The following is a 20219-nucleotide window of genomic DNA, read 5'->3' as shown; positions in this document are numbered from 1 at the left end:
GGCCTGAACACCAGCGATGATGGGAGATGGAAAGTCATCGTTTTCAGCGAGCGCGTTCCACAGCCCGCGCTCCCTCCGCCTCACTCTCTCTGGAGCTGAGTTACCGACAGACAGCTCTTCTAGCCACCCAGCCGCGCCTTTTCTCAGCGCCCCGCCCTCCCAGGCTTGATAGGTAGCCAATGGTGACACAGAGTTGTAGGCGCAGTAGCCAATCAGCGGTTGGGAGCCCGGAAAGGAATGGTTAGAAGCGACTGGCGCTGCCAGACCGTAAGCAGCGTGGCGTGGCTGCAAAGGTAAGATGGCGGCGGCGCTTGCTCTTCGCCTTTGCAGTTAAGCTGCTGCTTGCCCCGTCTGTCCGTTCCGAGCTGCTACTCTGCCTCAAGTCAGCGTCAGAGTCAGTCTCCTCTAGGCTCCCAGAACCCAGATTCTCCGGTGCCCGGAGCTTTAGGACAAAATGGCGCTTGCACGGGCCGCCGAGGATGGGCAGGGCCCAGCCGTGAGCTCTGAGGCGGGCCGGGACAAAGGCGGCGTGCGCGGAGGCGGGGGTGGCGGGTGGCCCTGCGGGTTTGCCGCGCCGCGTGGGGCCGGCGCTGGCGCTTCGCCCTCGTGCCGCGGCTGTGCGAGCCCTTGAGATGCTTTCAGCCTGGCGGTGGTCGGGGTGGGGGGCGGGCTTGGACTGGGAAGTTGAGGTGAGGCAAATTCACTAACGCTTGGGGGGACCTGGACGGAGGGGAGTTAAGGAGCGTGACTTCCGCTTGTCTTTTAGAAGCCATGCGCAGTCTGCCCAGATATCGTGGAGCAGGAATTTTCGGGAAGGGTAAGGGCTTTTTGATCTTTTGTGTGACCCTGCAGGTTTTGGTATGAACAGGATTCGGATCCACGTCTTGCCGACCAGTCGGGGGAGGATCACCCCAGTGCCCAGGTCTCAGGAGCCCCTATCTTGTTCGTTTACTCATCGCCCATGCTCGCAACCTCGTCTGGAGGGGCAGGAGTTTTGCATTAAGCATATACTTGAAGACAAGAATGCCCCTTTCAAGCAGTGTAGTTATATATCTACGAAGAATGGAAAAAGATGTCCCAGTGCTGCCCCAAAGCCTGAGAAGAAAGATGGGTATATATGTATAGATATCTGTCGTTTGTACTTTCAGTTTTTAAGTGAGAGGAGGATGTGGCATGATGTGGGTTGGGAATAGCTGCCTAGTTTTTTATGTCACGTGCTTGTAAAATTGAGGTTATGGATATATCCTTCGAAAATTTAAAAAAATGGTGAAAACTGTAAGGAGACAACTCCCAGTTGGGTCACTTTGTTATCTCTTTGGATCTTTTCCCTTATCTGTAAAATAAGGATTATTCTTAACCCTAGGTTCCACGACTCTTGGCTGTCCTTGAGCCTTAGGTAATAATGCAAAATCATATTAATATATATGTATTTTTCTGGGAAAAACTTCATAGCTTTCATCATTTAAGCAAAAGTATCTATGCAGAAACATAACTTGACTAGATAATTCTGCATATATCATTTGGTTTTAAAATTGTGTCCTACATCTTATTACCTACAGTGGATTGATACTGAAGTAAAATGTTGTCTCCCAGAACCAATTTTGAAAGATGAAAGTGAATCTCTTTGATTTGTTGTGAAATGATGTCAGCATTTTTAGAGATGGAATGTTTTGTTTGATGGATAGAGCACTACTAGGTTATGCTCCCTGCATTTCCCATTAGTAATACCAAATGAGTTGACCTTGGGCCAGTTAAATTATTTAGCTTTACTGGCATTTTTAATTTATAAATGAAGATAATAGTCATTTTAGTTTCCTGAAAATGATCTAAAGATCAGTGTCTGTGAAAATAGTTGAACTCTTTTAAGAGAGAACCAGAGTATAAAATGTTAATATTTTGTCTCCTTAGGGTGTCCTTCTGTGCTGAACATGCCCGTAGGAATGCCCTTGCACTTCATGCTCAAATGAAGAAGACCAATACAGGGCCTGTGGGTGAAACACTCTTATGCCAGCTGAGCTCATATGCCAAGTCAGAGCTGGGTCCTCAGACTCCAGAAAGTAGCCGCAGTGAAGCCAGCCGAATTCTGGGTAAGGGTCTTCTCTCCCAGAAAGAAAAAGGAGGAAAAAAGTTAACAAAGAACTTAATTTGGTTTAGCACAGTGCCTTGAACATACGTGCCACTTGATAGTACAATATTATTGTTAATTCATAGGCAGTTTGATGAGAAGTCAGGATTGCCATGTTGTTCACTATTCTTTTTGGTTTTAAGTAGTGGGTGCTTAGGTTTACTACCCTGAGTTTGACTCTTTCCTTCAATGCTGTTTTTATACTTACCATCTTTGCTAGGTAAGGTAATTTCAGGAAACAGAATAATTTTGAGTTGGCCTTTCTGTCCCTTTGAGGGCATGGTTAACTCATTTGTGTTACAAGTACTCATACTTGGGATGTATTTTCTTAAGCCATTTTTGTTTGTCAGTGCCTCTGTACTAAGCTTTTTTAATTTTAAGATTTGGGTTGATGTGTTAAGTAATCTAGTTTTGTGTGGTGGAGTTACAGAGGTGGGAAGTCTTAATGGCTGCTCTCCCTTCCTTGCCTCAGATGAAGACAGCTGGAGTGATGGGGAGCAGGAACCCATTACTGTGGATCAGACATGGAGAGGTGACCCTGACAGTGAAGCTGATAGCATAGACAGTGATCAAGAAGATCCCCTAAAGTAAGTTGTAACTCCACATAGGGCTTTTAAATATTTTAGTAGTTAGAATGTGGAATGTAGTACTGCATGCTGTTTAGTAGATTAATAACCTAGGAGGGTTGAAGATAGCTATTTGTGAGCAGTAATAAATAGCTTCTGCATATTAAAGTGTCATTGTTCATCACCATCTTGCTTCAGGGTAGGATTTGATTCTTTTTTTAGAAGTCTTGTAATTTGGGAAAATTTTGGGACATCAGATTCTACACATGAGAAAGTGTAGGGGAGAAAATAGATTTCTTGGACATAGGAGTGGGAGGTGGGTGGAGATAAGTTAGAGAAGAGAAAATTGATGTGAATTGGTTCTTGGCTTAAACCTCAGGAATAATAAAGTGATTATATTTGAATAACTACTTTTTTTTGCAAAGTTCTGTCTGATTAATTTATTTGTTTAAGAAAAATTAAAAGGTGTTCAGGAGCTTCCTTTGGTTTCATGCCTAAGAAAGAGAAACAGATTTAGAAACCCAGAAGTGAGTAATCAACCTAATTATATCTTACTAAGGTTCTGCTCGTTACTTAACCCATGTTTGCTTTGGAGTTGTAGACATATTGCCACTCAGAAGTGTCATGTTTCTATGTGTCATGGTTTGGGTTTAGTTTTTGTTTTCTTTCTGATTTCTGTCTCATGACACTTCTCACTGACAGTTCAGGTGGAAGAACTCTGAATAGTGGGAGGGGTAATGGATTTCTAGACTTGACTGTGTTTGACAAATTCTTAGAATAGCATTTTCTTCGTTCCTTGGATTCTGAAGTTTATAAGAGGTCATTTACGATTACACTTTCTGAGTAGAATAATTTCATCTATTTAAGTAATCTCGATGTAGTAAGCTATTCAGGAAGTACTTGTTTGGAGAGTCCATCTAAGTAGTTTGAGAAGGAATGTTTGTTTCAGGATTCTTTTACAGTAGAAGCTTTATACCAAGCAACACATATGTTGTTTTTCCCCCCCTCCTCCATTGTGCTTCTAGAAATGCCGAACTTGCTTCTTTGAGGAGGTGTACACACTGTAGGGTCACAGAATGACTGTCTTTTGGTGTGGTAAACGCTCAGTTTTGAAGGTCCAGAAACTCGATTTTGTCAGTAGTAATCTAGAGTGGATCAGTCTCTAGCGGACACATTCATTCTAATCTGACTTAACAAGAGATTGCTATATAAACCGAAATACCAGTTAATTTTATGAGAAGTATAAATGTTAAGAGGACTAGGTACTTGATGTTAGTTTCCTTTAAAAGAAACATTCAAAGGGGAAAATAAAGCCTCAGATGTGCTCAACTATTAGGTAACTAAATATAAGGCTTTCCTTAATTCTCCCAGTGATACTATTTAAAAAAATTTTTGACCAACTAAAATCCAGTTGTCCCTCATACTTTGAGGGGGATTGGTTCCAGGATCTGACCCGGGTACCAAAATGCAAGGATGCTCAAGTCCCATAGTTGGTCCTCCATACCTGGAGATACCCACCAGCGGGAGTAAATAGTACTATACGTATATGCATTTTTAGAGATGTAAATAGAGTTGTTAATTGTCTGCTTACAATATTTAATTCATTAATGTGGTTACATATTATATTTAATATAAGTAATGAAATTCTTTTAATTAAGAATTTTCATCTTTGGTGCTAATTTTTATTTATTTATTTATTTTTGGCTGCGTTGGGTCTTTGTTACTGCATGCGGGCTTTCTCTACTGCGTCAAGTGGGGGTTACTTTCGTTGCGGTGTGTGGGCTTCTTATTGCGGAGCCCGGGCTCTAGGCACACGGGTTTCAGTAGTTGTGGTTGGTGGGCTCTAGAGCACAGGCTCAGTAGTTGTAGCGCATGGGCTTAATTGCTCCGTGGCATGTAGGATCTTCCCAGACTAGGGATCGAACTCGTGTCCCCTGCATTGGCAGGTGGATTCTTAACCACGGTGCCACCAGGGAAGTCCCGGTGCCAATGTTTTTGTCATCATTTTTGAATCATTAACAGTTTATAGCATATATCTTCACTTGCTTGTTTCAGAAAGGGTTCTTTTTGAATTGTTTATGATGATGTCATTAGAGATTTTATCCTAACTAGAATTATTGTTGGCATATTTTTCCCCATTGTAGGTACATATATGTGATTTCTCTCAAAATAATCATTTACTTAATTGCTTTGTAAAAAGTAATCTTTAAAACTTGTTTCCAGGATCATCCAACACTGGTGAAATTTTAGCTTAAGAGTAATTGTTAAATCTTTCCCTATTTAAAAAGTAAGTTTTATCATGTGACCTCTACACGCATCCAGAACTTGTTTTGGTAAAGGTCATTTCAGGTTATTGAGTCTTCATCATTGTTATCAAAATGAAGACATTTGAGAGAATGCACTTTTAAGAAGAGACACTGTTTAATAGAATATAAGGTGACTCTCTTTTTTGAAGTTGAATTCTAATAATAAATCCTAGATTTATATTTGTGTATATCAGAGCAAGAAGAATTAGTACATGACTTTAATAACTAGCTGTGAATGTCTGGGACATCCATCTTTAAATAAATGATCCATTTTTCACATGAACTAGGCATTCATATTAGTTAGGGTGCTCATCCTCTCCCACCCCCGCCCCAAATGATTTGTAGTAAATTCTAATTTTAGTGGCTTCCCATTTATAAATTATAGTCCCCAGATCATTGGTTAAATTCTCTTCTGACAGGGTACAATGAAATTAATTTCATTTTAACAAACTTGGTACTAGGTTAAGGCCTCAGTATTTTAGGGGGTACAGACATATTAATGCAGACATGCCCCATTTTCCTGAATATGAATAACCTAGTCACCTTTTTTAGACCTTAGATATTTTTAAAACCTTTTCACATTTTCTGATAGTCTTAGATTTTGTCATTTCTGTAATTTTCTGGGTTTTTTTCATGTTTTGGTTCTTAATTTCTTTTCACTTATTTTTATCAGAGTACTTTGTAGTTGTAGTTCTCTTATACACAGGTAGTTTTGTCTCCTGTTTATATTTAGGAAAAGTTTTTGGCAGAGATTACTTGCTTTCAGTCCTAAAGTTAATAATTTTATTCTGTGTATTTCAGTGATTTAAGAGTTAAATTTTAAAGAGCACATATTTTTGGATTCAAAATTAGTATGTAATTTGTGTGTATTGCCTTTTAAATAACAGAAATAATTTTTACTCAGTCAGAATATGAAAATAGCAAGTCAGGGTATATATCTAGCTTGTTCTTTCTGTTTATATAATGATCACATAAGACAAATGGAACCAAAAATCTTTTAAATTTGCAGTTAATCCCTTAAACTTTGAGTTAAATCAGAGGCAGGAACTAGTCTTTAATTAAACTGACATTTAAACTGATTTGCTTATGCGACCTCATTAATCACTAGAATACTTTTTTTTTAAAGTTCTGTTGATTCATATAGTTGGTGGCAAAACTTAATAAAGTTGGGCTTCCCTGGTGGTGCAGTGGTTGGGAATCCACCTGCCAAGGCAGGGGACACGGGTTCAAGCCCTGGTTGGGGAATATCCCGCGTGCCGCAGACCAACTAAGCCTGTGAGCCACAACTACTGAAGCCCGTGCGCCTAGAGCCCGTGCTCCGCAACAAAGAGAGGCCACCGCGATGAGAAGCCCATGCACTGCAACGAAGAGTGGCCCCCGCTCGCCGCAACTAGAGAAAGCCCGCGCGCAACAAGGAAGACCCAACGCAGCCAAAAATAAATAATAAATAAATTTATTTAAAAAAAAAACTTAATAAAGTTGCTGTGGATCTAGATCTTTGGCAAAGGGTTACTCCAGGGTACGATATTTTGAGAATATTGTCAAAATGAGCTGAGGACATTGACTAGCCATTGTGACCAGTGTTTTGAGGGCCTGTGTAAACTCCAAAATACAAGTGTATTTTTATTTTTTATTTCTATTTAATTTTAATTAATTAATTTATTTTTGGCCGTGTGGCTTGTGGGATCTTAGTTCCTGGACCAGGGGTTGAACCCGGGCCCTCAGCAGTGAGAGCATGGAGTCCTGACCACTGGACTGCCAGTGTATTTCCCTACGAGTATATTTTTAAATTAGAAGTCATAATTGTTTGTTATCTTTTGTGCTTTAATTAAAATGTATTGAGATACATGCTGCTAAATTAAACACTCTTAAGCTGTCCTGACTGTGATTTTTCTGTATTAAATTATTAAATGGAACAAGAATGTAGATTAATAAAAATTTTGAGTATTCTATATCTTTACTCCTATTAAAACATAATGCAAATAACTGGGGAAAATAATGAAACATTTCCTTTTTCCCCATATTGTGATATCGTACATTAGTATCCATTCTTGGGAATTTTCTTTTTTGTTTTGTTTTTGAGTAACAACTTGAATGGTAAAATGCTGTGTGAAAACATTCCTGTTTAATAAGGTGATTGTCTCAGCACTGACTGTTGAATAGCAAATCTAAGTCTCACCTTCACTCCTTTTTCCGTCTAAGCTTGGGTTTTATTGTTGTGCTTTCTTATCCTTTTTGAATTGTCTCTTTTATTTTAGGCATGCTGGTGTCTACACAGCGGAAGAAGTGGCCCTGATTATGCGTGAGAAGCTTATTCGTTTGCAGTCTTTGTACATTGACCAGTTTAAACGACTTCAGCATCTACTCAAAGAGAAGAAGCGACGTTACTTACACAATCGCAAAGTGGAACATGAAGCTCTAGGCAAGTTTTATGCCAGTTCCGATAAGCTGTTGTGGGTTCAACATGTGAATTTCGTAGTAGTTAGACTTCTGTCTTGTTACCTGGACTGGAGAAGGATTTGCTTTTGAAGCTGTTGTATGGGCAGATTTCTCTGTTTTCTTCTTGTTAGTTTGGGGACGCATCCTTGATTGGTTGCTTGGCAGATAACATCTTGACTGTTGTGACGTTCTAGGTAGTAGTCTCCTGACTGGCCCAGAGGGACTTCTTGCCAAAGAACGAGAGAACTTAAAGCGTCTAAAATGTCTTCGGCGGTATCGTCAGCGCTATGGAGTGGAAGCCTTACTACATAGGCAGCTGAAGGAGCGCAGAATGCTGGCCACAGATGGTGCCGCCCAACAGGTAATTTTTGTATATACCTCTAAAGTGTTACATTTGTTTTATTTACAGAGTTAGGGTAATTGTCAAAACACTGTTGTACAGTCTTGGTTCTGAAATCTAACTTACTGGACGTGGGGTTTATTGAAAAGAGCACTTATCTGGAAGTGCAGAGACATGGGTTTTGGATCCCTTCTGATCAATTCTGTACCTGCACTGATAACTGAACTCTGTTTTCATCTGCATATTGAAGGGTTGCCATAGATTTCTAAGTTATTTGGTTCAGAAATGCTTCAGAAACAGGCACAGAATGCCTAATAGATTGGGACTCTTGTTTTAGAAGGCAGAATAATAGGAGCAGTGAAGGTCAGGAAGTAAGGTTGACAAGCAGAGTTAAGCGATTATTCTTAAATTTGTTCCTCAAGCCCCTGGTCTCTGCATCAGTAAGAGTAAGTCCATTTTTGGGCTTCTCTGGTGGCACAGTGGTTGAGAATCCGCCTGCCAATGCAGGAGACACAGGTTCGAAACCTGGTCCTGGAAGATCCCACATGCTGTGGAGCAACCAAGCCTGTGTGCCTCAACTACTGAGCCTGTACTCTAGAGGCCTTGAGACACTACTACTGAGCCCATGCACCACAACTACTGAAGCCGGTGAGCCTAGAGCCCGTACTCCGCAACGAGAGGAGCCACTGCAATGAGAAGCCCATACACTGCAACAAAGAGTAGCCCACTCTCGATGCAACTAGAGAAAGCCAGCAACATAGACCAAATGCAGCCAAAAATAAAACAAAATTAATAAATTAAAAAAAAGAGTAATTCCATTTATTTATTTTATTTTATTTATTGATTTTTTTTGCGGTACGCGGGCCTCTCACTGTTGTGGCCTTTCCCGTTGCAGAGCACAGGCTCCGGACGCGCAGGCTCAGCGGCCATGGCTCACGGGCCCAGCCGCTCTGCGGCATGTGGGATCTTCCCGGACTGGGGCACAAACCCGTGTCCCCTGCATCGGCAGGCGGACTCTCAACTACTGCGCCACCAGGGAAGCCCTATCTTTTCTATTTTTTGAGGCTCGACGTAAGATTACGATTTAAAAAGGGTTCTGCTAAAAGACAAAATAGTTTGAAAACCATTAGGCTGTGTATCACACACTTTTGTAATACGGAGGAATTGTATTTCGAATTATGGTTGATTCATTATTTGGACATGAGGTTTACATTTTTTTTTTCCTTTTGCATAGTATTGGTGAATAAATTTGTTAAATGTTCAAGTTTCTAGGCTTTAAGGATACAGTTTTCTTATATAAGTAAGTGTTTTCATAGATAATTTGTTTTGACTGACCTGTTTTCTCCATTTTAGGCCCATACCACTCGTTCCAGTCAGAGGTGCTTGGCCTTTGTGGATGATGTTCGTTGTTCCAATCAGTCTCTTCCAATGACCAGACACTGCCTTACCCGTATCTTTTTGCTCTGTTCAGTTTGCTAGCTAGACTGAAGGCTAGTGGGGATCTGTGATAGTTTAGTTAATTGAAGGTCTTTGTTTTCCTTTGGCCCTGAATCAAGGCCAGCAGTTTGCTGAAGCTGTTGGTTTCAAGCAGGAGCCTAAAGAAATCTCTTTCTATGGTCTGTTGGCCATTTCAGAACTTTGGAAATGTAATGGTCAATTCATTAGAAAGAAACATCTGTCATTGGTGATAGATACGGGCTAATACTCACTTGTAGTTGATTAATATTGGGATTCCAAAATTTAGAGATCCCTGATTTATTAACTCATTCATTAGAATTATAATACTGTTAAATCCAATTACTACAAAAAAATTGCTGAGGATCCAAAAACAGTTGGATGATTCTGAAATGTGATCTTTCTTTGAATATTATCCTTTTATGGTCAGGGCCCTGACTTGTGTATTTTAGACTTCATTCAGATAGGAAACTTACATTTACTAGTGGGCTGTAAAAGTTTTTGAGCTGTATATTGAATTGTGAAAGTGCATCTATATGGTGGACATTGAGAAAGTTACTTTCACAGTAAACGCACTATTTAAATATGGTGATCTTCATTATATAAAAGGCATAAATCTTGCTGGATTTCATTTGCCTGGCAAGATATACAAATATTTGGAAAGTAAAATGTATTTTCTTTAATAAGAAGGGAAGGAAGACTTTCTTGCTCTTTTGAAAGGAAAACTGATTTTTTCTCTATTCTGCTTATTAAATATTTTACCAATTTATTAATTATTGTAACAAATGTCTGGTAAAGGATTACTGTCCTTAATATATAAAATTCTTGTGCAGAGTAATTAAAAACTAAAGATAAATGCTCAAAACATAATTGGGCAAAGGCTATCTATGGACAGATTAAAAGTGGAAGTGGCTGATAGTTGAAAAGTATTTACCTTTACTATAAATAAGTGAAATAAGAAATAAAACAAGGAAGTTTTTTAATCCATACTTATTTTTTTTTGGCTGTGCCGCACGGCTTGTGGGATCTTAGTTTCCGGACCAGGGGTTAAACTTGGGCCCTGGCAGTGAGAGCCCTGAGTCCTAACCACTGCACTGCCAGGGAATTCCCTAATCTATAAATTTGAGACTTATCTATGTATGAGATTTAATGAGAAAGTTTCAAAAGTTTGTGAGGGAATGGTGAAATGGGCCCTTCTAAACTCTGCCAGTGGGACTGTAAAGTGGCACGGGCTTTTAGAAAGCAGTTTGAGAATATTCATATTCTTTGATATGATAACGTCACCTCTGAGAATTTATTTTAAGACGATAATCAAATACAGACGATTATGTTACACAGAATTCCTCCAACCGGAGAGAGCCTTAAAATTTTCAGAGATGGGGAATAGAGAGGAAAATTGTGACACAGCATAGTATGGAATATGTTCAGGAATTAAACATTGTATTTAACAAAATTTATGAATGACATAGGAAAATGTTTGATAGTGACAAAAATAGAGTATGGAATTCAGTAGAGTATGTTTTAACTACATGGAACTAATACTAGGAGGGAATGTAACAGAAATGTGACTATTTTTGGATGGTGGGGTTATGAATGCCCTTTTTCCCTGTGCTTTGTACTTTTCAGGTTTTCTTCAGTGACCTTGAATTACTTTATAAGGCAAAAAACCCAGTTTATGGATATTGAGTATTTTAGACTTACAGCACTATACTCAAGATAGTTTATTAGAATATTAAGATTTTAAAAAGCAAAGTTGAAAATGTATGTGAAAAGAGAAGGGAAGTATTATTTTTCTCTTTTATGCTCTTTTCCTTTCCACTCTGTAGTTGCCTAAGTCACTTACCCTTCCTTAAGTCCTTATCCCAGAGAAAGATGCGACTGCCATTGGTGACCTGTTAACTCTTTACTCTGGTCTAATGGAGACACCACTGGACTGAAAGTGAAGGACCCAGACTCTAGTTGTAGGTCAACCATTCCCTTCTTTGTCTGTTGTCCCTATCTGAAAGGAAAGGGGGTGGAGGAGGATGGGGGAGGGCTTTTCAAGGATACTGTGATATTAAATAAATAAGAGACTTGTGAAAATCCTTCGAATTACGTGAAAAAGGTTCCAATTGAAACAATTTAATGGATTCACATTTAAAATTTTAATAATTTGAATAAGATTGAGCTTCTTAAGCATAGAGATTGCAAATCTGATTGTTCCCATCAGATTCATGTTTGTTCATTTGAGTGCTGATTTTCATTGAATAATTATTTGTTTACTTTGAGCTATATACTGTTCCTTTAGAGTAGTGGTTCTCAACCGGGGCCACTTTGTACCCCATTTGGCAGTGTGTGGCGACATTTTTGTTTTGTCTTAACTCTGATGGGGGTGCTACTGACATCTAGTGGCCAGAGGCCAGGAATGCTGCTAATAAACATTCTACACTGCACAGATAGCCGTAATGCCAGTGGTGGCAATGCTATGAAACTCTAATTTAGAGTTTATCAAGTTCTAAGGAATGGATTGAAAAAAATGGCTTTTGTTCAAGAGGGTTTATTAGGTTTAAAATTTATAATGTACATTAGATTTTTTAACTTCAAAAAACTACCTTAAAATTTGGGGGATAAAAATTACCCATTCTTCCATAATCCTGGGTACAGTTTACAGAAAATTTTGCTTTCTGGTTTAAAAAATAGGCCCAAGTTTGAAATAATAGTTGTCTATTAATCTAGGGAAAATAACCATGTAGTTAGGATTTCAGGAAATGATAAAACTTGAGTAAAATATTTTGTAGAGTGACTCGAATCAGAATTTTGTTTTCTGGTCATGATTTCAATGTTGATTCATCCCACAGAACATCTTTGCCAACTTGGAAATATAGCCTTTTTCTGCTTCTACCCTTAAGTTGTTAGGGCTCCTGGAGCATTCCTGGACTACTTCTTTCCATGCACCATAAGCAGTTATTTTCTTCTTCCCTTTCTTTTTTTAAAATTTTTTTTTTTTTTTTTTTTGGCTGCATTGGGTCTTTGTTGCTGTGCGCGGGCTTTCTCTGGTTGCGGCGAGCGGGGCTACTCTTCCTTGCTGTGCGGTGGCTTTTCTTGTTGCGAAGCATGGGCTCTAGGCACGCGGGCTTCAGTAGTTGTGGCACGTGAGCTCTAGAGCGCAGGCTCAGTAGTTGTGGTGCACGAGCTTAGTTGCTCTGCGGCACGTGGGATCTTCCCGGGCCAGGGCTTGAATCCGTGTCTGCTGCATTGGCAGGCGGATTCTTAACCACTGTGCCACCAGGGAAGTGCTCTTCCTCCCTTTGTTTTTGGGATCATAACAGGACTCCAGTGATACCACCCCCCTGAAAAAGGGTGTGTGTGTGGAAATTTAATTTTATTTCCTGTCAGGATAGGATACCTAGTTACTATTACTGGAGCTTCTATTTTCCCCAACACCCTGCTTCTTTAAACAAATGTATCATGTAAACATTTTGGAAACAAGGTTCAAAAAGTTTTGAGGAAGTTTTTGCCCCTCTGCTTAACAGCAGAAACAACATTGTATCTCTTGACTCTTGGAAGGGGTTGCTAGGGGCCTCTGCAAGCTATTTGCATTTACCATGACATGTTTCTTCTGAATAGGTACAGTTTTCTAGGATTGTTAACTGCTGTTTGCTTAGCACTATGTTTTGAAATGTTTTTCATTTGACTCATAGGGAGAACAAGATTAGTGTCTCTACTTTAAATGGAGGTTGGGGACTAGTTTTACATTACTGGTAGAGCTAGAGTTATGCTAGTAAATGACAATTTGAGAAGTAACTTTAAAAATTGCTACCTGCATTTGGTTCTGTATCACATGTAACCAAATATCATGTGTTGTCCAGACCTTGAATTTTACATGGCAGACACCTCCTTTGTGCCTCCGATAGATCCATTTTATTTCCCTTGACCATTTTTCTACAGATATTTGTCAGGACACGAATCAGGTTCTCTTCAAATGCTGCCAGGGGTCTGAAGAGGTACCCTGCAACAAACCAGTTCCTGTAAGCCTCTCTGAGGATCCCTGCTGCCCACTGCATTTCCAGTTGCCTCCTCAGATGTATAAGCCCGAGCAGGTACTGTCTGTGCCAGACGATCTGGAAGCCGGCCCCATGGATCTGTACTTGAGTGCTGCTGAGCTTCAGCCCACTGAGAGTTTACCTCTGGAGTTCAGTGATGTAAGTTAGAGAAGCTCTGCTCTGGTTGGCCCTTGAGGCAAGGCCTTATTTATTAATGGTGAGAATAGGTTAGTCTTTTGTGGTTTAAAAAAAAAGAAAAAAAAGAAAACTTTGATAAGTTTTTTGAAATGATATGTGTGTATGGTTGTATTTGTATGTTAACATATTCATTTAGAGACAGTTTAAATTTACAGAAGTTTTTTTTTCTGAGGGAATGATAAGGGAAATTTTAAACTAAGGGAAATTGGAAAGTCAAGATTATGGTTGGATTTGTGTCGCTGGGAAATTTGGTGCCCATCCACAAGGTAAGTAATTCACTTGAATCTTAATAATACAAATGAATTCTGATATCTACTTGACAATGTAAATTTGTGTTTTGGCCCTATAAGAGTTCTCATTTTCAGATTAATGTGTCCTCCCCTAAAAATGACTCTAAACTTAGCTCTGCATACTGTTTTTCATTTTTGATATGTTATTAAAGATTCTGTTGTGAATGGACCAGAACAACAGTGATCTCCCTAAATATTTACTTTTATAGCCTTCTAAGTGTGTACACTACTCTACCTTTTTCAGTCTGCTCCTTGATTGGTCCCAGCGCATAAACCCATCTCTGATTGCATTTGTTTCCTTAATTAGCACTACCCTACTATATCATTCACTTCAGGGATCAGTTGACATTCCATCTTTTTTTTGGCAGTTTGCTTAATCTTTGGCAGTTTGCTAAACTTTAGCCTTTTGGATAAAGGTCTTCATTATTTATTCTGAAGATAATTCTTCTGAATTTCATAATAAAGGTGTCTTGTATCAATATATAACCATGACATATTTAAAGTGATAAATCTAAATGGAAAATTCAGTATAGGTTACAAGATTGTTTGCCTAGGGGTAGAAGCAGGATTTGGGTGGCCTCGAGTGTTGCTCACTAAAGAAGATATATCAGGACAGGCTAATATCTGAAAAAGTGGCACTAAGAGTAAACTGATTCCAGGGAATTCCCTGATAGTCCAGTGGTTAGGACCCGGCGCTTTCACTGCTGTGGCCTGGGTTCAGTCCCTGGTGGGGGAACTAAGATCCCACAAGCTGTGCAGAGTGGCCCCCAAAAAGAGTAAACTGATGCCAATTAACTACGCCCCCTCCTTTTGTGGCTGTATACTGTTTGTAGGATTAGTGAACTTGATTTTTGTCACTTCATTTATAACAAACTTATAATTTTTGTTATAATCCTGATTATAATTGCTTTTTAAAAAGTTTCTTTCAAACAGATTCATAGAATATGAGAACCTTAGAGATTATGTACTCCAGTGCTTCCCAGAGTTTTCCAATGAGATTATGTTGAAGAGAGTAAATGAATAGATAGCCCTAGATTGATACAGATTTTTGTCCACTTCCCTTCATTTTACATGTGAAGAAAACCCAAAGAGGTGCTATCTTTCCTTTTTTTTTTTAACTTAGTAACGAGCAGATTTATAGGGTCTAAAAAATAACCTAATCACTACATTGCCGAATTCCCTTCAAATATTAATGTACATATGTAGTAACTAGCACATGGATTTTACATAGATGTACTAGGTTAACTTTTATTTCATCTGATTGTTAATTTCTAGAGCCATTGCTATTTTGACCTTTTTGCTTTTCCCCTTTCACATGTTTTTGCATTAGTTTTAAACAGTGTTTTCTTAAACTTCTGATGATCTAGAGCTAAGAAAATATGACTGTTCCAGTATGTTTGAAGATTATGTTCTTGTTTGCTCTTTGGAGAATAGTAACACAAAACATTAGAGATTATAAGATGTGATCATAGCCTAAAAGTGACATTTAAGGAATCTTAATTTTTAAACATTTAAAAATATATTGTCAGATCGTTTAATATTTATTTTATGGTGTGAATTTTGTAAAGAATGTATGAGAAGTAAGTTGATTTTTGAGAATCTCATGGGTTTTTAAGATGGACCTTTGTTAGAGGTTTAAAAATGATAATCAGCTATTTGTACTTGATCATCTGTTATGTTTGAATTAATGTACTTTAGATGAACCACGTTGGTCGTTAAAAAGTAGTTTTATTCTTAATCTTTGGAGGTAGAAATTCTCCAGAAAATGTTGAAACAGTTCTGTTTTAGAAAAGAGTTTTTGTCCTCCCGTAAATTCTGGATATATTTAACTAGTCTTTTGCTGGGTAAAAATAATTTCTTAATTATGTGAATTCCACCCAGCAATCTTACCTATGTTCTTTCTTAGATATCATTTCTGTTATACTTATTAATAATTTCTGGTAACTTTACTTGTGGGAGGACCAGGTATCAGATATTCATATGGGTAAAAGTTCAGCCTTTCATTCTGGATATTAACACTTGCCTGTTTTCTGTCCTTTGATCCGAGGATATTTGACAAATAAGAATTTAATACCTTAATCCTATTACTTTGAGCTTGCTCTCTTTTTGTGTTTGTTTTTTGAGCTCTGTTTTTGACATAGAACAAAATGTGGATTCTGTCTTTGTGTCCTGATTCATTCCTCTTAGGATAGGCATTTCTGCTGATCCTTTCTTCTTCTCTTATTTTAGGTTCCTGTTCCCAATTTTAATTCTTATAAAAGACAACACTGAATATGTGAGGAAAGCCTTTTCAGTATCTGTTTTTGTTTGAAAAATTTCTGTACCACTGTTATCTTGAGACTTGGAAACCTTTTGCCACACTGCTTAAATGGGTTCTTTTAAATTTCAAGTTAATTATTTATACAGTTGACCCTTGAATAACACGGGCTTGAACTGTGCAGGTCCACTTATACACAGCTTTTTTTCCCAGTAAATTCTTACTACAGTCTACATGATCCACAGTTGGTTGAATCTGAGGGTATAGAACCATGGACAGAGAGGGCTGACTGAAGTTATACACGGATTTCTGACTGTGGGCATCAGTGCCCCTAACCACGGCGTTGTTCAAGGATCAAGTGCATAATAATTGTGCATACTAAAAGAATCGGAGAAAACAGTTCACAGTCTTACTTAACAGTGTGAGAACATGGTGGTTTCTGTGGATAGTACAGAAGTTTCTAACACATCTGACGTAGATGTTAGGTAGCCAGCTGTATCCTTTTCCTTATGTTTCTGCTTAAGTTGAGCAGCTTTAAGTCCAGCACATCCTTTAATTGTGTTCTTTTCTTTACCTTAATTATCTTGAGGATGTGATTCTTGTTTTCGGTGATCAGCACAGCAAAGAAAGGGAAAGGATTTCAAACTCTTAGACTTATTTTAAAAGCACAGAACTTAGCTTTTCTCTAGAAGCTCAATTACTGGAAACATAGAGCCTCTATAAAGTAGCTTGGACACAGAAGAGTACAAACCCTTGGGTAGTTTTCACTCTTGGGAAGCAGAGTTTAGCAGTAGATGCTTAGACAGCAGAGGGATGAAAGTCAGTTTGACATATTGTCTGAGCCTTTATAGTGCTTTAGACCCTGAATCAAGACCAGTAGTTTGCTGTAGCTATTGGTTTCACGCAGGAGCCAAGAGCAGTGTCTTCCTATGGTCTGTTGGCTTCAGCCCCTCTGCGGGAATGGCCAGTTCAGTTGGAAGAAACATAGTCTGTAGAATACAATGTTTTGTGCGTGTGTGTGTGTGTGTGTGTGTGTTTTATTATTTATTTGGCTGTGCCGGGTCTTAGTTGTGGCACTCGGGATCTTCCTCACTGCGTGTGGGATCTTAGTTGCGGCACATGGGATCTAGTTCCCTGACCAGGGATTGAACCCGGGTCCCCTGCATTGGGAGCTCAGAGTCTTAACCACTGGACCACCAGGGAAGTCCCCCTGTGTGTGGGTGTTTTAAAGAGCAATTGGATATGTTAGGTTTAAGAATCAGGGGCTTTTCTCTGTGGGGATAGGGACTTAACTAAAATATTTCCTGGCCATTCGGAAGGACTTTGAGTTTTTCATCTTCCTTCTTTCTTCCCCCATCCCTTTTCCTCTTTTGCTCCCTGGCTCGCTTTGTGGCCATTAGAATATTAATCAAGTGGTCTCATATTGTCCAATCTATTAAGTCAGTATTTCATGTTAATTTGCATGTATGCTGATTGTCCATATTAGATTCATCGCTGGTGAACTTAGATGCCGACTACAGTTAGTCTTAGAAGTATATGCTTTTTTTTTTTTTTTTGGTCACGTGGATCCTAGTTTCCCAACCAGGGATTGAACCTGTGCCCTTGGCAGTGAAAGTGCAGAGTCCTAACCACTGGACCACCAGGGAGTTCCAGTATATGCTTTTTAAAAATATTTCTTTTTGTGGTAAGATATTTGTAATGTAAGATTTACCATTTTAAAGTGTACAGTTCAGTGGTATGAAGTACACTCAAAACATTGTGCAACCATCACCACTGTCAATTTCCAGGGCTTTTCTGGCAGTGCAGACAGAGACTGGACTCATTAAACTGTAACTCCCACTGCCCCTCTATCTCCAGCCCCTGGTAGCTCCTGTTCTACCTTCGCCTCTGAATTTTTCTGTTCAAAAAAGATATGCTTTTTAAAGCTACTATAGTGGTCTGTGCTTTATATTTGGCAGCAAGGAAAAAATTCTCAGTGCTTTTCAATCTTATCCCATTTGTTGCACACTCTGGGGAACTCGTTATTTGTTTTAAAGGTAGGCGAGGGGTGAGGGAAGTAAGGGAGAATTCTTCGAGGTTCGCTGAAAAATGCCAGCTTTAGCTTATTGGTCCCCTTGATATTGCTGATAGGCTTTTTTCTCTTTCCTTTCCTAGGACTTGGATGTTGTGGGTGACGGTATGCAGTGCCCTCCTTCACCCTTGCTTTTTGATCCTTCAGTAACCCTTGAAGATCATCCTGTAAAAGAAATTGCTGAAGGCCCAGTGGATATTTTGGCAAGTGAAGAATACCTCCAGCCAGGCAGAGGGTCCCCTGCTGGCTGTGGCCAGCATGTACTCCTGGGGGTCGGGGTTGTCATCACTAGCTGTGCAGGTGCTCCAGATGGCACTTCTCCAGATGGGCCTTAGAGAGAACACTTACTAGCTCCTGGTCCCCGTATCTGGGAGAGCAGGACAAATTTATTTAGTTAACTAGAAAAGGTTGAGACAAGGAGTGTAAGAAAATTGTTGCTTTAAGGGAGAGTTCAGCCCTGGAATTGTTTTCATCATAGAGTTAAGCACAAGCAGCACGATTTGGCTTCTTTCTTTGAGCTTTGGGTGGGACACTCATGGCTCTGACTGAAGACCTGCAGTTATACTATAGCTGTTGGTTTCAAACAGAGGCCCAGAGGACTGTCTTCCTGTGATCTGTTGGCTGTTCTGGAAACTCAGCAGAGAATGGCTATTTCATTTGGAAGAAACAACCCACAGCTCTCCTTTCCATTGGGAGGGCCTCGGGAATGCTACAAGTAATGACTTCTGACTCCGAGGGTCAGGGATAGTTAAGTATGGGGAAGAGCAACCGCATAGAGTTATATCTGCTGTCTTGTTCTTGTTGCTACTATACATGGGCATTATATAAGTCAGATTCATGCTTCAGACCACAGTTAATGAGTTTGTAACCACAGTGACTTTTCTTTTAACAGGGCCAGATGCAGATGGCTGGAGATGGGTGCAGATCACAGGGATCCCGAAATTCTGAGAAAGCCTCTGCGCCATTGCCTCAGAGTGGAGTGGCTACTGCAAACGGAAAGCCAGAACCCGCTTCTGTCAGTTGATAGTTTGCTTTGGGAACCAGTTGACTTTGGAGGATTTGTATTTCCCATTTAAACAAGTATTTCTGACCGTCTCTCACTAAAGGACAACCTGGACTACCTTGTTTTTCTTCTGGGTTACTGAGTGCTATAGTCAAACCACATGTTGGGGGAAGGGACCAATAGTGTCTAAAAATTGTGGATGTCTTCCCACTCTAGGCAAGGAAGAGAGACAGGTGATTCCCATCGGAGCTGCTGAGATTGAGAGTATTTTGGGACTGTGCCTAAGGGGAGAGAGAGTTTTGTAATGCTGTTTCCCAAGTCTAGGGATGTTCATGGACCCAATGGCTGCTTATCTCTGTCTAGCAGCCTGTTTTAGCCTTTCCTCACTTCTCACCTAATTGGGTAATCTGAAGCCCCTCCCCTCAGTGAACTCTGACCTATAGCCTCTGAGAAAATAGCCCACAGGACTGGGCCCTCCTTAACCATCCATCTTGCTTCTAACCTATGTAAATTTCTGTAGTGGCTATCTTATGTAAGATACAATAAAAAATTATCGTACATAGTTTCTATTAAATGTTAAAATGTTATGAAAACAATCACTTGAATGCATGTTTTGTTTGTGTTTGAGAGAGAGTGTGTCTGTGTGTATTTTGGGTTTTCAGGGAGCTGCCTCTGATGGAAAAGGGAAAACAGGACACATACTTCCATCCCAAGAAGTAAATACATTTTCAGTAACTTAATTTGCTTTTGGTTTTGGTTGGGAGGATAAGTTAAAAACCATGTAAGAAGTAAATGGAAAGGGTGGGACTTCCTTATTAAGGAAGCCTACCTACCCAGAGTTATGTTATTTCTGCAAATATCTCCCAAATGTCTTCTTTTTACCCTCTGTGCCGCACCCCTCCTCCCAATCCCATTTCTTTCTCACAATTAATGCCTGATTATTGTTGCAAAATTCTCTAAGGCTAGGAATGTGTGTATAAAACCTCTAGAGAAATTGGGCCTGATGCTGGATCACAGACATAAACTGTCAAGATTATTCTGATGATGAATCTAAGGGTAGGGTTAAAACAGACGTTCAGGTAGGGTTAATTTACCTATGCTAGAAGTTGTCTGTTACTATAATGCAATATGACAAGAGGCCAAAGAT

At 39.5% G+C, this 20219-nt stretch overlaps 1 protein-coding gene and 3 non-coding genes across 14 annotated transcripts; all 4 read left to right on the top strand.

Moving 5' to 3' along the window:
• Positions 1 to 146: 146 nt before the first annotated feature.
• Positions 147 to 19668, top strand: KANSL2 (KAT8 regulatory NSL complex subunit 2). 11 transcript variants are annotated; one of them, XM_067696369.1, is made up of 10 exons: positions 147 to 293; positions 853 to 922; positions 1909 to 2087; positions 2598 to 2712; positions 7256 to 7423; positions 7635 to 7797; positions 9130 to 9226; positions 13159 to 13412; positions 18153 to 18272; positions 18962 to 19668. In XM_067696369.1, the coding sequence occupies exons 2-10, from the start codon at positions 861 to 863 to the stop codon at positions 19091 to 19093; spliced, it is 1290 nt and encodes a 429-aa protein (XP_067552470.1). In that variant the 5' UTR covers positions 147 to 293; positions 853 to 860; the 3' UTR covers positions 19094 to 19668. The 11 variants fall into 11 exon arrangements, with proteins under 11 accessions (XP_067552470.1, XP_067552468.1, XP_067552464.1 ...); XM_067696367.1 differs by having other exon boundaries at positions 154 to 293; positions 853 to 1111; positions 13159 to 13310; XM_067696363.1 differs by having other exon boundaries at positions 160 to 293; positions 853 to 1111; positions 7256 to 7419; positions 7631 to 7797.
• On the top strand, positions 9317 to 9453 carry LOC137203052 (small nucleolar RNA SNORA2/SNORA34 family). Its single transcript, XR_010932882.1, has one exon. It is a non-coding gene; the product is annotated as a small nucleolar RNA SNORA2/SNORA34 family (small nucleolar RNA).
• Positions 16855 to 16986, top strand: LOC137203056 (small nucleolar RNA SNORA2/SNORA34 family). Its single transcript, XR_010932885.1, has one exon. It is a non-coding gene; the product is annotated as a small nucleolar RNA SNORA2/SNORA34 family (small nucleolar RNA).
• LOC137203054 (small nucleolar RNA SNORA2/SNORA34 family) lies at positions 18605 to 18741 on the top strand. The gene has a single exon (XR_010932883.1). It is a non-coding gene; the product is annotated as a small nucleolar RNA SNORA2/SNORA34 family (small nucleolar RNA).
• Positions 19669 to 20219: the final 551 nt, after the last annotated feature.

The sequence above is a fragment of the Pseudorca crassidens genome, chromosome 11 (assembly GCF_039906515.1).
Source record: "Pseudorca crassidens isolate mPseCra1 chromosome 11, mPseCra1.hap1, whole genome shotgun sequence".
Lineage (NCBI taxonomy): Eukaryota > Metazoa > Chordata > Mammalia > Artiodactyla > Delphinidae > Pseudorca > Pseudorca crassidens.
The sequence above is the reverse complement of the archived record's forward strand: the minus strand, read 5'-3'. Positions and strand labels throughout refer to the sequence as shown.

Coding starts and splice junctions, on each gene's coding strand:
- KANSL2 (XM_067696363.1), top strand. CDS start 861: ATGAACAGGATTCGGATCCACGTCTTGCCGACCAGTCGGGGGAGGATC. Junction 7,420..7,630: donor AGTGGAACATGAAGCTCTAG/GCAAGTTTTATG, acceptor GTGACGTTCTAG/GTAGTAGTCTCCTGACTGGC. Junction 7,798..9,129: donor CAGATGGTGCCGCCCAACAG/GTAATTTTTGTA, acceptor TCTCCATTTTAG/GCCCATACCACTCGTTCCAG.